General features: G+C 41.7%; 1 protein-coding gene across 6 annotated transcripts in view; it reads right to left on the bottom strand.

Moving 5' to 3' along the window:
- qkia (QKI, KH domain containing, RNA binding a) overlaps positions 1 to 3,388 on the bottom strand; it is an 82,878-nt gene extending 79,490 nt beyond the window's left edge. For all 6 annotated transcript variants that reach the window (XM_074691337.1, XM_074691340.1, XM_074691336.1 and 3 more), the window contains exon 1: positions 2,937 to 3,388. In XM_074691337.1, the coding sequence (XP_074547438.1) occupies positions 2,937 to 3,081 (145 nt within the window). In that variant the 5' untranslated portion in view covers positions 3,082 to 3,388. The remainder of the gene's footprint in view (positions 1 to 2,936) is intronic.
- Positions 3,389 to 14,655: the final 11,267 nt, after the last annotated feature.

The raw sequence follows: 14,655 nt of genomic DNA, 5'->3' as shown, positions 1-14,655 counted from the left end.
ACTGGAAGTTGTGGGTGAGTCTGACGCTATCCTTACTGCAAGTAAAGAAGAGGTTTTGTAGTCTACAGCGAAGTCGTGATCATTTTTAATCGAGACCCAAAACAAATCACAATCTAAACTAGACGTCAGGCTTTTCACTGGGTGGGGTGGTTTAAACCGGGAGCTGGGACTCACATATTAAATCCCGGCTTTAGCCACGTCCGATGACAAAAAGCAAACCAAACCGCCCCTAACAGGAACCAGACAGTCAAAACAAGTCTCCTCTGAACTGGGTGACTTTCATCACACACATGTGATTTCTGGCATTGGGGTAAAGTTTAGGCTGGTGCTGTGGAAACCCTTGTAAACCTCAGACTTGTACAGCTTCAGAAGAGAGAAGCAGACATTGGGAAGTTTGCAGTGAGCCAGACGTGATTTTTTGAAACAGAACATTTTGTCTCCTTTTTGTTTGTCCAGTGCTGAACGGGGCCATCCGACTATTAGGACTTGTTTCTAAACCTCTTACAATATTTTACCGGCACCTTTAAACACGAAATGCTGGGAAATTGTTGAGAAATGTTAAGTAAAATCAGTTTGACATTTTATTTTATTCTGCCACAAGAGAAGGGAAAAATCTGTATTTAATTATGTCTCACTTTTAAAAACATGTGCTGCACGTCAGCACGCATCATCCCTACAGACCAATGTCTCTGACCGGTGCTTCACTGTCACCGCTTTGGACGCTACAGCGAATGCATAACGCATTGCTGAGAAGTAAGAACTTAACTCGCCACAATTTCAGATGTTCATAAATACACTGATTATTTAGGGTTTACAACCCACATAAAGATGTTATCAAAATTTCTCTACACTCCACAAAGTGAAACCCAACACACAAAAAATCATGAGATGTGTTGTAGTAAACTACTGAAGAGACGGCAGTAAAGACAATCCCTCTGCCAGTTAACACGTACAGTTTGACTTACAGCAGCCTGGCTGAGCTGTGAAGTAAAGTGTGAATGAGAGGTACTCGAACTGTGTGATTCCTGTCCCGAGAGCTGTTAGGGTCTGTGACTGCAGGCTTGGTAAGGGCACAGAAGAGCAGGAGTTGAGGGGAAAGGAAATAGTCTGCTTCTTAAGTCTTTGTCTGAATAAAAGAATCAAAACTCTCATCATCCTGAAATAAAGTCAAATGAGCAACAAGCTCTTCCAGGAAATGAGGAACTCCTTAACACTCCTTTCTTTTTAACAACTTCATAAAACATTATCTTATGGCAATTTTTGTTGACTTTTTTTGCACTGGAGCTAAATCACGTCTCAAAGTGTGCTTTTATGTGTTGCACAAAACAATCTGGCACTGGGTACTGCTGGATAGAGAGCACCATTGAGTAGACACTTCTAAAGTGTAGAGACGAACATTAACATAACTAAAGGTTCTCCTGAATGCCGACAGGAGTGTGTTTTCAGGGTAATGCAATTTTATGCTTGAACTGATGTAGTTTCCTGTTAGGCGAGGAGGAAAATAGTCCCCTTTCCGTCTAGAGTGGCTTGTTTATCACTCAGAAAGAGAACAAGAAAATCTTTGCAGACCGGTTTAACGACTACATACTACTACACCTCCTCATGTAGACGTGCAACCGAAACCGTGAGGTATGCACTGCTCTATACGTCTAATGTTGCGTGTGAAGAAAGCACTCATTCATGCCGTGAAGTGGTCAGAATGCGTGTTATTTTTAATCCTCCGTGTCATGGTCTCCAGTCCGACACTATCACAGCGTGGGGACAGTCGGCTAGGGGGGCTGTGGCGCTCTCTAGTGTCCCCAGCTCAGTTACATAAACCACGGGTCCTACCTTCCGCTTAGACCAGCTTATGTTATTGATACTATAAACATAAACTGAGAATAAGGCTTGTTTATCAGTGCCGCTCCTCGTGCCAGAATAAGTAACAGGGGCGGAGGAAGTACAGGTAGACAGCCAAACCCCGTCTGGACGGCGCCGCCGACAAAAGGCGACGTAATTTTTGGTAGGGCAAAAAAACACGACGACTGCTGCAGCAAGGGGAGGAAATATATCCGAGGAAACAGACCCTCGCTTGAGGACAAATGTTGCAGCTGCACGGCAGAGGAGACAAACAGTACGGTGCTCCTTTTAATGAAAAAGTTGGAAAATAATCTTCGTGCACTCCCCCTCCCAGCAGCAAATCACTGGCCATTGTTTGGGCAACAAGCAGACACATTCCTCCGTGCTTTGAGCTCGGCCGCTGGGCAACTACTAACCCAACCTCTGGAAGCACAAATAACACAAGTCAACTTTTGTAACACTTCTCTCTGTTTGTCTTAGACACTAAATTGACTCGTTAGGTCTCCAATGAGAGCCCTCCTTTGTAAACGCTGCCGTTTTGGTTCCTCCAGAGTTCAACGGAACGCAGACACCCAGTCCTCGCTAGCTTAAAATGTGGCTAACTGGAGCTAAATTGCTCTGGAACATGTGGAATCAGGCCCCAGCTAATTAAAGGGAGATTCCCGAGTGATAGACCTGAAGTGGCCTTAAAAAACTTGGAGGTAAACTATTCTGGTGACCACGTCCAAAGTAACTGGCTTGATCGGTTTTTCTAAGAGAGTGGGAGAAAGTTTTTGACTCGTCGCCATAAAGTCCGGAGAACAGTAACAAACTCTGTGAAGCCTGACGTTAGCAACACAACTCTTGAATTCACAGTTCACAGTTGTTTATGATTGAAAAACTTCATTGGAATATAAAATTAAATAATTTTTAAGATGCTAGGAATTGCCGGAGGTGAATTTTAAGTGTTGTTGTGACTGCCACGGTCAGCAGTATCAGTGTATCCGATGCAAGAACGTTATGCAGCAGGGACGCCCAGCCTTAACGAGCCGTACCTACACCGGACTGCGCCGTGGCCACGCTCCCCCACCTCCCCGGTGTCTTCACACTCCCCTTACCTTCATCGAGCAGCCTTTCCAGGTGTGTGAAGATGCCGCAGAGATTTGGCAAACTGGTCATGAGCTTCTTCTCGTTTAATAATTGCATCAAATAGTCGGGACTCGGCCTCGGTCGCTCCTTCACTTCGACCTCTCCGACCATCATCTTTGCGGCGAGAACGGAGAGCAAACCACCGCGAAACACAGAATCCTCTTTTAGGAAAAAGGAGAACAAAAAAACGAAAAAAGAAAAAAAAAACTTGCGGCTCCAATCCCTCGCTTCCCTCCTCCTTGATATTTGAAGACTCTGCAAACCCCCCTAAAAATTCAGGTTTGGTTTGTTCTCGTTGTTAGAGTGGAGAGGGGGCAAAAAAGAAACCGTTATCTTCCTTCCAGAGACTCGTGCGCTGTACTCTCCTCTACGCCGTGTGCGCTCGGGGACGTTCGATTCCACCACTGTAGGCGCGAGAGACTGTTCCACCGGAAAGGCTCCGTCCTTCTGAACACCCATTGGCCAGCAGGGCTTTCGGAGACTAATGGGAGAACCAATTAACACTCACACAAGAACTGGGAGGGCGGGGTGAGGCTGTTTATTGAATGATTGACAGAAATTCGAGCCAATGGCGTGAAGTGCGCAGGAATGCACATAATTCTAGTGAAGTGGAAAAGCTCACATTTACTCTTTTCTCTTTCTTCACTAATGGCATTATGTTGGCTATCAGGATTTATCAAATCACAGCAATTGAAATGTTCCTTCATAATCAGCATTGTCATGAATTATTACCTTCTGATGTGGTCTGAGGCAATACTTTTAGTGAGGAGAGAAGCCACCTGAGGTTTTATTCTCAACCATTCTTTGTTGGAGACAGCAACAGAACGTGTTTGCATAATTATGCTACTGGACTTCCACTCTTGTGTTAATTATTTACTTCAACTTTTTAGTTTGTAGTGTGCCTCCATTGTGTATGATATGTTGACAAATACTGAATGGTTTTTAAAAAATTTAAAAAAATACTGCAGAGGATTACAAATCAGACAAGAACACTGTTTACAAAGTCTCTGGGATGTTGAGCTTTTCACCCACAAAGTTTCAGATGTTGCACAAGACCATCATGTTGCAGATCCAGTGTGAAAACAACATTCCTGTGACAACTTGAAAGCAGTCTTTGTATTCTCTTTCAGATTTTACGACCGCTGGGGTTATTCTAGGTCCAGCGTTGTTGTGCATGGATCTGTATATATGGTACAGAAAAGTTATTATGTTTCATTTGTCATATATGAGTCAAATGTGTGTTTGATAGTAGGTAATATACTTACCAAGAGTAGCATTCATATAGAGCTGTGTAAGCTTCACCTTATGGTGCTGCAATATGGAAAAGAAAAAAATTATGGAAAAAGGGCAACTAATGTTGTCTATATTGTACAAGATGCCTTTTGTTACTCAAGGCTTGTACATCTTGTTATCTGCCATGGGACCGATTGATCACCGTTCCACTGATCAATAGAGCCTTTTCATTGTCCTGTCCTTGGAAGGACCTTTCAACATATCCTCCAAAGATTAACATCCCTGATCAATGGAACACACACAAACCAGATACCTCCGTCTTCTCACATCCTGCATAGTGTGAAAATAAACCACAACTGGTGCAATTTGATTTGAACAGCTGTTGGCTGAGAGGGGCCCAGGCTAAATCTGAGCTCTGACCTTGGCCCTCATTCAATTTGTCCACTTACTGCTCACCCACTCATGCCTTTGTGAAACAGTCCCCACACTGGGTGCATGGATGCTAAAACAGCTGCACTTTGCCCTTCCGGCTGCAGTGTGCTGACAATGTGTAGTAAATAAAGCTCAAACTCTTAGTTTAAGTGCAGAAGGATCAATGAATTGATTGCACAAAACTAACTAGATCAGCAGTGCCATTGAGAAAATTATACTAGATTAAATTTTGGTATATTTTATATACGGATAAGAAGTATTCAAAACATACAAAACCCATGTTTCCTCCAAAAAAATATTCTAAATCAGTTCCTCATTTCCTGATATCAGTATTTGAGAGAGCAGCAGGCGACAGCTGCCCCGACATCAAAGCAGACAGACAGATACAGTTGCCTTAACAACCAGTGCGACACATTTACTGGATCCTCTGCCCTTTGTCAGTATACACATACAGCTACACTATGTTATTGCTGTATTTGTTTTAGAGCTTTGGTGGAGTTTCAGACATGCAAAGCCTTAAGAGTGAAGTTATCTTTTAGTATTATATACAGAAATCAAGCCCAGAAAAGCTTCATTAATGAGGCAAGAAGGCATTATCTCAGGTCTTCATCCATGGTAGAATGATGTAATTTTGTCAAACTATGCAAGAAGTGTTTATTTTTATTTTTGAATAGAGAAATAATGATAATTTCTTAAACTTTTTTGACATTTTTTTTCAAACTGTTCATTGATATAAAAGATGTTTTCCTTGGTTTGATTTGAAACTTTAATCATCCCACTACCATGATCATTCTATCAGTGTCTGGTGTCAATGACGTGACTTTTTGTTTTACCAGTGTCATCATTTAAATATAGATCCTATGTTTCTGCAAGATGTCTTGTCATTTGCACCTCTACCAATTAACACACGTCATGTGATATAAGTCTTGTCACCCAGCGGGAACAGCATCCTATCTTGAAGCCATGAATGATAAAAGCCCCCTAAAAGTCAAACACAGATAAGTGATTTCAGAGGATAAGAGTGTGCGAAGAGGCAGAGGGAACAAGAAACCCCATTTCCGTATGGCTTGGAGATAGCTAAATTGTTCATGGTGTTGACTTTATGCTTCTCTTTTATTTCCGCCCTTAATCTTTGAACATAAGCGATGGAAAAAGTCACAGACTTCTTGCATCAAAAAGAATCTGGCATTTATTCTGAGCTTTGAAAATGGGTTTAGTTCTTATCTCAGCGGTGCGCATGGTAATTTGCACCTTGCCTAGCGCTGATTCTTCTGAGTTGGGTCACAGACGGCTCCTGTGTGTGCTGATATGTGTGCGAAATAGAGACGCAGAGTTAGAGGGAGAGAAAGTCGCTGCAATAGACAGAGAGAGCAGATACCTGACTTTCTGTGTGTGTGTGTGTGTGTGTGTGTGTGTGAGACTGTGTTTCTGCCTTCTGACAGCCCGAGAGTAAACACAAGCGATATTAATCCCCCTCTTTGCTCCCCCTGCCCTTATGTTTTCGTCATTTTTAATAACACGGTTTCCATTCAACAATTAATCCAATTAACAAGGATCCAGATAATTAATGAACATGCGTTTAGCCCCTTTTGAAGAGAAGCTGTTAACTCAGTGACAATGAGCTCAGAGAGTGCCCTGGGTTTTCAGCTGAAAGTACTCTGACAGAGACAATGGGGCCCTCAGTAGGGGCCCTGTAGATTGTCGCTGCCTGCCTCGGGGGCCAAAGCCGCAGGAAAGTGAGTGGGAGACGGCATCGCTGTCGAGGCAGGGCTGTCTATGATAACGGCTTCTCTGGAGGAGGCAAACAGAGGCCCACAGGCTCTGATAACACACACAGTATATACGAACAAACAAGAACAACATCTTTCCCTGTTTCTTTTGACTTACTACTTTGGGGTCTGTGGGGAGAAAAGTGCCGACAGAATCTGGGTCATTTACATTTTGAGGAAGGTGTGCACACAGCGCAACAGAAATAAATGTCCTTCTAGAAACCAAAGCACATACAGAGCATATACAGAGAAACACATAATGTACCTATTATTCATTTTAACTGGTATCATAAGCATGACGTGACAAATGACCTCCAGCGCCGCTGTCTTCATGCACTGTTGCACTCGTACTTGTTCTTAGCATGCTTGTATTGAATGCTGTGTGCACATTTGTTATTGTCAAAAACTGAATGTTATTTATTTGATTAAAAATCACCTGAAGTAAAAATGGAAGAAAACAAGGAGGGGGAGGAAGGATGTGTCAGAAAAAGTGATGGAGGAGTAAGACACAGTGACCAGAAATCAAACCAAGTCTCCCTCTACTTTTTCTGTGGTGTATCAGGTTTAAGAGCCTTTTTATTTCTTTATAAACACAGGTTTGAAATTCTCTTAAGAGCAGATGATCTGACAGGCATAAGTGAAACATTATTCTAAAGGATGTTTATGAAGATGGATGATGCCTCCATATCTTGTCGTTGTACAAAATGAATCTAAAACACTCCTTTCAACAGGCGCTGATGTCGTTAGCTGGTGGTGCTGTAGAGCAGGTGTTCTGACCCTTCTATTGTCCAAACAAACACTTTTAACTTACCAGTAAAACAATGAAGAGCCCCTCATGTTCACACACCCTCGTCAACAGAGCTGACAAACACAGCACTTTGCCCCATTTAGCATCAAAAAGTAGCACTTTAAGTCCCTGTGAGGACTTTCTCAATGACCTTGAAAACATCTAGATATATACCTGATACTAATCTATGACTTAGAATGAGATTATCAGCACCAAAGTAGGTTATTTCTGGATGCTATTTCTTAGCTTCCTACATTCCTTACAGCGTGTAACTCCATGCAGGCAGACAAAGTTTATAATACAGTCAGTAAGACCTGTGTTTTTCTCTGCTGAAAAACAAGTTATTGGATTAATTTTGTAGTGATGGTGGACACTAGAGAGGGATTGGCAAGAAAAAGGACGGAAGGGCAGAAGAAAGCTGAATGGGAGAGTGACAGAGCACAAGCTAAAGGCTAAAACACAAGCTAAACTGTTCATGCTAACATCTATTCCAACCCACAGTCAGCAGTTATTCTGCAGTGGTCTGCTCAAACTTGATAGTCTATCAATAAAATGAAGGGTGAGGTTATGTTAGCTCTGCTGGTGAGCACTGGAAGGATATAACCAGGATTCGCTAACGTGATAAGTTAAGGACACATCTTAGTAGTAAGTAGCGTTAAATACAGCCGGCTGCTAAACTTGGGTACGAACTAATTTAACAAAGTTTGCCTGTTGTCTCAGCCGTGTAACTTCAAGTAAATCCATCACCTCGTCCTGTTGTAACCTGTAAAAAGTTGTCTCAAACTAAGAAAAGTAGTATTAAAAAGACAATCTGGTCTTCATTCATTTGCTTCAAAACAAAATCTTGCCTTGGTAAGAGTCACGCCTTCATAACAGTGGGTGCTAGTGCTCATTAGAAACAGAGTCTTTTAATTATTTATTTGATTTTAAAAAGGGAACAGCGTTTATTAATGAACATTTTTACAAAGGTAAATATGACAGATTATAGCCTTGGCCTAATTTCCATCTGTAGACTCCCTGGCAGGTTGATGGTAACACATACATACAAGACACTAAGTACAGTAGGACAAACCTAAGGACAAAAGACAAGTAAAAAAGAAACAGAAACATATATATTGCACATCATTCCATCACACAGAGTCCATCAAGCTTTTGCAGGCAGTCCTCACAGCACGTTTACACAGATTCTCAGGTCGCTCAAAGTATTTTGGCTTCACTTTTTGAGAGCTGTTATGTCATCCCTATTATAATATTAAACACTCTGGTTTACGTTGACACTTTTGGGCTCATTCATATAACACAATGCAGTCCAAGTAACTTCTTTTCATGGTGGCTAATCGTTAGCATTGGCAAGTTGATTACTTCTTTGGAAGGCTGTTGTCATCAATAGAGTACTTTCTGGTTTGGGCATAACTGGTTCTCTACACTGCAAAAGTCAAAAGCAAATAAGTGTTTTTCTTACTTATAGTATAACATGTCTTGAATGACTCAAAGCTTGTTTCACCTGTTGAGTAAAGTAAAATATTATTATAAATATTAATAGTAATTATTTCAAGATATTAGAAGTGAAAACTACCAATGGAATAAGAATAAGTTTCTCGATTTGGGATGATATCCTTATTTCAAGAAACTAGACATGCCAGTTCTTCTGATTCCATTGGCAGATATTTTTTACTCATTACAAGCAATTCAGATCTTATTTTTGGCATCTCAAAGAGGATATTTCTCTGGACATGCTGGTGAATGTGGCTCAAATTAAGTCTAGTAAGATATTCATTTTATTATTAACATCATTTTTTAAGAGAAATTAGACAAAATACTGCTTAGTTTTGCGTTTTTGCAGTGTTGGACCAGAAGCACCCCCTGTGCTGTAGCTGCCAGTTCAGCTGTGAATAAGGGGTGGGACTGGTGTCCTGGGTGGGGAGACTTCTATTCATCATGCTATATTTGACACCTACGTGTGACTGGGATGGTGGAGTGTAGAAAACCAGAACTAGGGAGAAGAGATGCACTTTTAAATTCATGTGGCCTAGACTTTGCTGAGTTTGTACGTGATAACGTTTAGGGTGTGAGAGTTGAAAACTGAAGTGCATGTGACGGTCACATGCACATTTTTTACTCCTCTAAAGAGAGACTGCGCACAGGAGAGTGTGAGTGCCATTGAAACACAGTTAAAGAAGAAATGTCAGCTGGAGGAGTGGAGCAGCATGAGGAAAAATCTATCACAATCCAATCCAACATTCCTGAGTTTACAATAACCCTTTCTATTCTCTGCCACCACAGCTATTCACCACTCACCATTTTGTTAAAGGTCACCTTGGGTGTTGTAGTCTGGATGCTCCAGTGGTTTGCCAATCTGCTGATGGGAAAGCCTGTTGGGCCTCCTGTTGTCACCCACACAAGGGAAGGGGGGCAAAGATGGTGGTGGGTGAGTGTGGGGACAGCTGGAGCCAGTTGTGATGGGAGGCTTTGATGGGAAAACAGCACCTCAATAATCCCACCTCGAACCTGCTCCACATCAATCAACAGGAGGGAACGAGAAAATCACGTTAACATTTTTACAGCACGTGGCAATCAAAGAGTCCCGGGAAAAACACCCACACCTCCTTTTTTGACATTGTGGAAAGCACATTGGTGTCGATATGGCTTAAAGAAGCTACATCTGTCCAGCTGATTGTTAACCGCGTGGATCCATTCCCTCTCTACCGAAGGAGCCTGTATTTGTTTACTTGCCTGTTCGCTTGTTTGTGTGTGCCTGCCAGCCCGAAAGAATGACAGAAATGAGTGTTTGTGAGTGATAAGACCTGTGGGAGAGGAAGAGGGCACAGAAGAAGAGAGAAGTCAGGAGGAGGAAAGTGACAGAAAGAGGAGAGAATCCTCATTGATCCAATCTGTTGAGGGACGGATTGATCCTGCAGTGTGGTCTGCAACGGATCTGATCACGCACAAAATCAGCCTGACAATCACAGAGGAAGAGATAAGAGATTTAAGCTCCCAAACCTAAACAGTAAACCAGGATGTGAGATTTCAGCTGACTTTATTGGTATTTAAAGGTAAGCTCCGCAGAGGAGAACAGAGTATGATCTCCTCTTTCAAGGTGTTTACATTATTCCTGCTCTCCTGAATTAAGCCCCGCAAATCAGACACCTGGCATATGGAGAGGCAGATAGATAAATCTCCATTGTGCGGTCCCGTCTTGCACATGCTCAGTGGCTCCCAGGATGAGCACGGAGTCCGCCAGGCAGACGTGAACAAGACGAATCATTCCCCTGGGGGGCATTTATTTCTGTTGCACAGCACAATCCCTTCATTGCTGGTCCTAACAATCTGCCTTTTGAGACTATAATGCTGGAAAAAGAGAGACAGCTCAGCAGAAGAGGGGACAATGGAAAAAAAAAAAGAAAAAACGGAGGATGCGATAAAGAGGAAGACTGATGAAGACTTCTTGAATGTGTAATAAATCCTCCAAAGTATGCAGGGTTATGACGTGCGACAAACAACCCAACTTTGATCGTATTAAGCGTGGACCACGAGGATGAGTTATTTGATTTTCAACGCGGTCACATTTAGCTTGTTTGTTCAGATAAAGAAGCGTGGCAATGATGTTAAGTGCCAGTTGTCGCTGAGATTCTTTTCTGTTTTTCACTTGTGAGAGAAAAACAGATTACCCCCACCCACACACACTTTTCCCCCTCCACCTCTTCTTCTTTGGTCTCTTACTCCTCTCCCTCTCTCTGCAGCTGACTGCTCCTAAATCTCAGGTCTGGCCAGAGCTAGACAGCTCTCTCTAGCAGGTGACACAACATCCCACTTCCTTCCATCCATCCATTTTGACGCAGCCCACACACTCTCTCCTTCCTTTCATTTCTCCCAGCCCCGGATCTGCGATGTTCCACCTCTTGTCTTCCTTTTTATTCAACATGCCCCCTCTCTTAAACTCCAGACACTTCCACACTGCCGTCCTCTTTTCCATAATTGTCTTCCTCCGCCTCAGCCTTTTCTCTGCTTTTCTCAATCTCCTTTTTCCCCCCTGTCAACAGAACGCTATCGGCGTGCTAGTGTAGCTTTTGTTGCTCAGCTCACTGCAATACAAAAGCCTTTGTTGGCCTGCCACCGCTGTGATGTGGTGAGACGGAGATGCACAAGGACAAACTTGAGCTCCGTGGAGCCAGCTTTCAGAAAGTCACTGTTCATTTTGAGATAACAGCTCAACCTGAAGGCTGGAGTAGCTGGTGGGGTGCGAGCCAGACACGCATGTAAACACTTGTCTGCGTCATGGCCTGTGTTGATCTGAGAGGGCTGTTGGAAATTCAGTGTATAAATCTTCCCATGTGGGCGCAATGCTTTGTGTTTCCATCAGTGAAATGGCTCGCATGTGTTCCTCAGTAGGAGTTATTGCTGGCTGCAGGGCAGTGGCAGCTGTTGTGAGAGGCTGAGCTAGCTAGGCTAATAATAACCCCGGAGCTGAGCGAGTGCCCATCGGGCCCCACATCGTCTGGGGTTGACCCTGGGAGTCCAGTTGCAGTGGAGAGTGAGGATTAGACCAGGTCATGGATTAGAGAATACTCTTTCACCCTCGTGAGGACAAAGGAAGGTGTGCAGGAATGCTACACACAACAGTAAACACCGGTGTCATGGCAGCCCGAAGCTCGACAATGAAAACTTTTGAAACAAATTACAAGTTTTACCTGTAGACCAACAAGAGGTTGTGCGTTTTACTTGTTTTTCATCTCAGAGTTTACGGTGTGTTCTTGAATTGAGCATGAACATGTCTTTCATTGGTCCCAATCGTCAGGGGACAAACTGTTTGGAAAAGCTAAATCTGTTCTTTCACCACAAGTCTCATTAACATAAAAATCTGTTTCAAGATTCAACAAGACCCTCAAGTTGCTTGATTTAAGACTAAAACACAACACATTGATTGAAAACATGTTATGACCAGTCAAATGTCTCTTGTACAAACAGATGTAAAAACAAAGCGAAAGAGACACCATACGACACAACCCATTACTCTTGATACAGTTACACATCATTATGCCCATTCATTCATGTGTTAAGGATACGTATTACCAACTATTATAGCAATAAATATTAAAATGTAATAATAAAATTACAAAAAAACATATTTTAGCACAAAAACCCTTTTGTTTAAAACAAAAAATATTGTCTAAATTATACTTCTCTAATATTGAGTTGGGTTGCTAAAGGATGGAACATTTCAGGTGAAATTCAAGAAATTTTCTGAAAATTTCTACAGGATTTTCCGCTTGGGTATGTTAGAAATTTTTCCAGGGTTTTGTTGCCGTCAACTTAAAGTGGCTATGAGGACTTTCTTGAAAAGCTAGCGTTAGCACTAGTGGTTTAGACTCAGCTTCCCATGAGCACTTGCGCCACACTGCCATGACCAGGGCGTGTGTTTGTTTTAAAATATGAATGGGGATCAGATCTTCTTTTCAAAACAATTTTTTTTTGTTTAAGATGATGTTTTACCAAACACATCGCAATAAAGTAATGTATTTATCAACAGTTATGTATCGCTGTTGTTTGAAAAGGTGACAGAAAAACTTTCTTTGTAAACTCAGTTTGTGGTGTTGTTTACTAGTCTGCCGTACAAAGCATTACTGACAGCAATCCCAAGCATTTTTCATCATCAATCACTATGTTACTAGCGTACAGCATTTCCATTTCTGGATTTGGAGTCTATAAGTCCTGTCAAGGTAAGTTTTGATGATGGCACTCAGGTAAATATATCTGAGCCTGGCAGAGGGCTGTCCTCAACCAGACTGAGTGAGACTGGCACTAAAGACGAGAACCAGTCAGACAGCAGCCATTAAAGATAATGAGGTCCATGTCCTTGATGAATAGAAAAGCATAGTCATCCTTTGACATTTTTAAATGGGATTTTTTTAAGGTACTGGGAAAACATAGGAAATATGTCCAGGTTATTGAAAATACCTGAATCTTCCTTTATTGTACACTATTATAGATATTGTATATTTATGCCTGTGTATTTTTTTTTTTTGCTTAAATTGAGCGTATTTCACTTTTTGTGCTTCATGAAGTTTGTTTTCAGTTCATTTGTTTTAAAAAGTTCTAGATTTCTAATTAATTGAAATTAAATTGCTGAAGGGCAGATAATTTCACTAGTTTTGAAAAATTTTCACAACAACAAAAACATTAAATCCAAAGCGTGGTTCCTTACATCACCTCCTATGTTGAAAACACGCCTTCACGTGTTTTACATTTACATCTTTGAAAGATGCAGCCATGGCATTTCTATATTTAGAACAATTTATTAGGTTTTATAGTTTATTGTGCTTTTTTTTTTTTTTTTTTTAGCAATTTTTTAAGTTAGTTTGGAAATACCTGTACATTTTTTTAGTTTGAGATATATGGTTCGTATTGGCATATAGCAAACGACAGCATGTGAAACTGTAAAGATCTGCCCTGTCAGACTTGGTATGGTACGTTATAAAGGGTTAACTTTAAGCAGAAGTCCAGCCCAGACTGTGCTGCATGCTCATGTGTTTGAATGTTGAAGAAGATTCACAGGCAGCTTTGTAAAGCCAAGGATGTGATTTTATGGTCCAGAATAACCTGACATACAGACCTCATCTTGGCACCTGCAGGGAGAAGGATAGCGCGACACATGCCTCAGGTGAGACCAAAACTCCTCAGTCAAGCCAAACAGGGCCTACACACTAAAATGAAATCTCTAAGTAAAACCACTGATGGATCCATCCAATCTTCATCTCTTCTCTTGTTCTGTAAATACCTTCTCACTGACTGTCCTGTAAAACAGGAAGTGCCGCTTTCTTTTTTTGTTTGTCTTCTCAACTGTTTTGATTTTTTTTAGTGTGGTAACCTTTACTTTTCCCTGTTCTTTTACACCATTACTCAATCCATGACAAATGCAGCAAGGCCCCACATTAAAGATGCTATGAGGAGGATCTGTCTTGATTGCACTCCCTCGCCATCTTCTGGCCTGGAGTCTCCGCACACTGTCGTAAATTACTTTAAGTGAGGTGTGTGTTTGTTTTGGAATTAAATGGAGATCAGATCAAAACAAATTTTCTTTGTTCAACACAACTTTTTACTGGATACAACACACCAGGGTAAATTTTCAGTACAATTACATAGCGCTACGGTTTGGAACATGACATCAAGCTAACATTGTAGTAGCCGGCTATATGTAGCGCTATCATCAGGCCGGGGCTCCGATGTATCTGTAGGCTAACGTGACAGCACGTAAACACTGTCAGTTTGTAAGTAGTTTATTAGCTGTTTGTATTTAGCGCTACTAGCAGCCCAGTGCTGTGAGACGAGTCGGTAATGTGTAACTTTAGTGATTCAAAAGTTTGAATAGACCACTGCAGAATAACTGCTGCGTGTGGGTTGGAATGAACATTATCACTAACAATTTAACCCTTTAAGCCTTTAGCTCCTGTGCTATCACTCTCCTGTTCA

The sequence above is a fragment of the Halichoeres trimaculatus genome, unplaced genomic scaffold, assembly GCF_033239565.1.
Source record: "Halichoeres trimaculatus isolate MK-OKI-2021-1 unplaced genomic scaffold, fHalTri1.1 fHalTri1_scaffold_17, whole genome shotgun sequence".
NCBI lineage: Eukaryota > Metazoa > Chordata > Actinopteri > Labriformes > Labridae > Halichoeres > Halichoeres trimaculatus.
The sequence above is the reverse complement of the archived record's forward strand: the minus strand, read 5'-3'. Positions and strand labels throughout refer to the sequence as shown.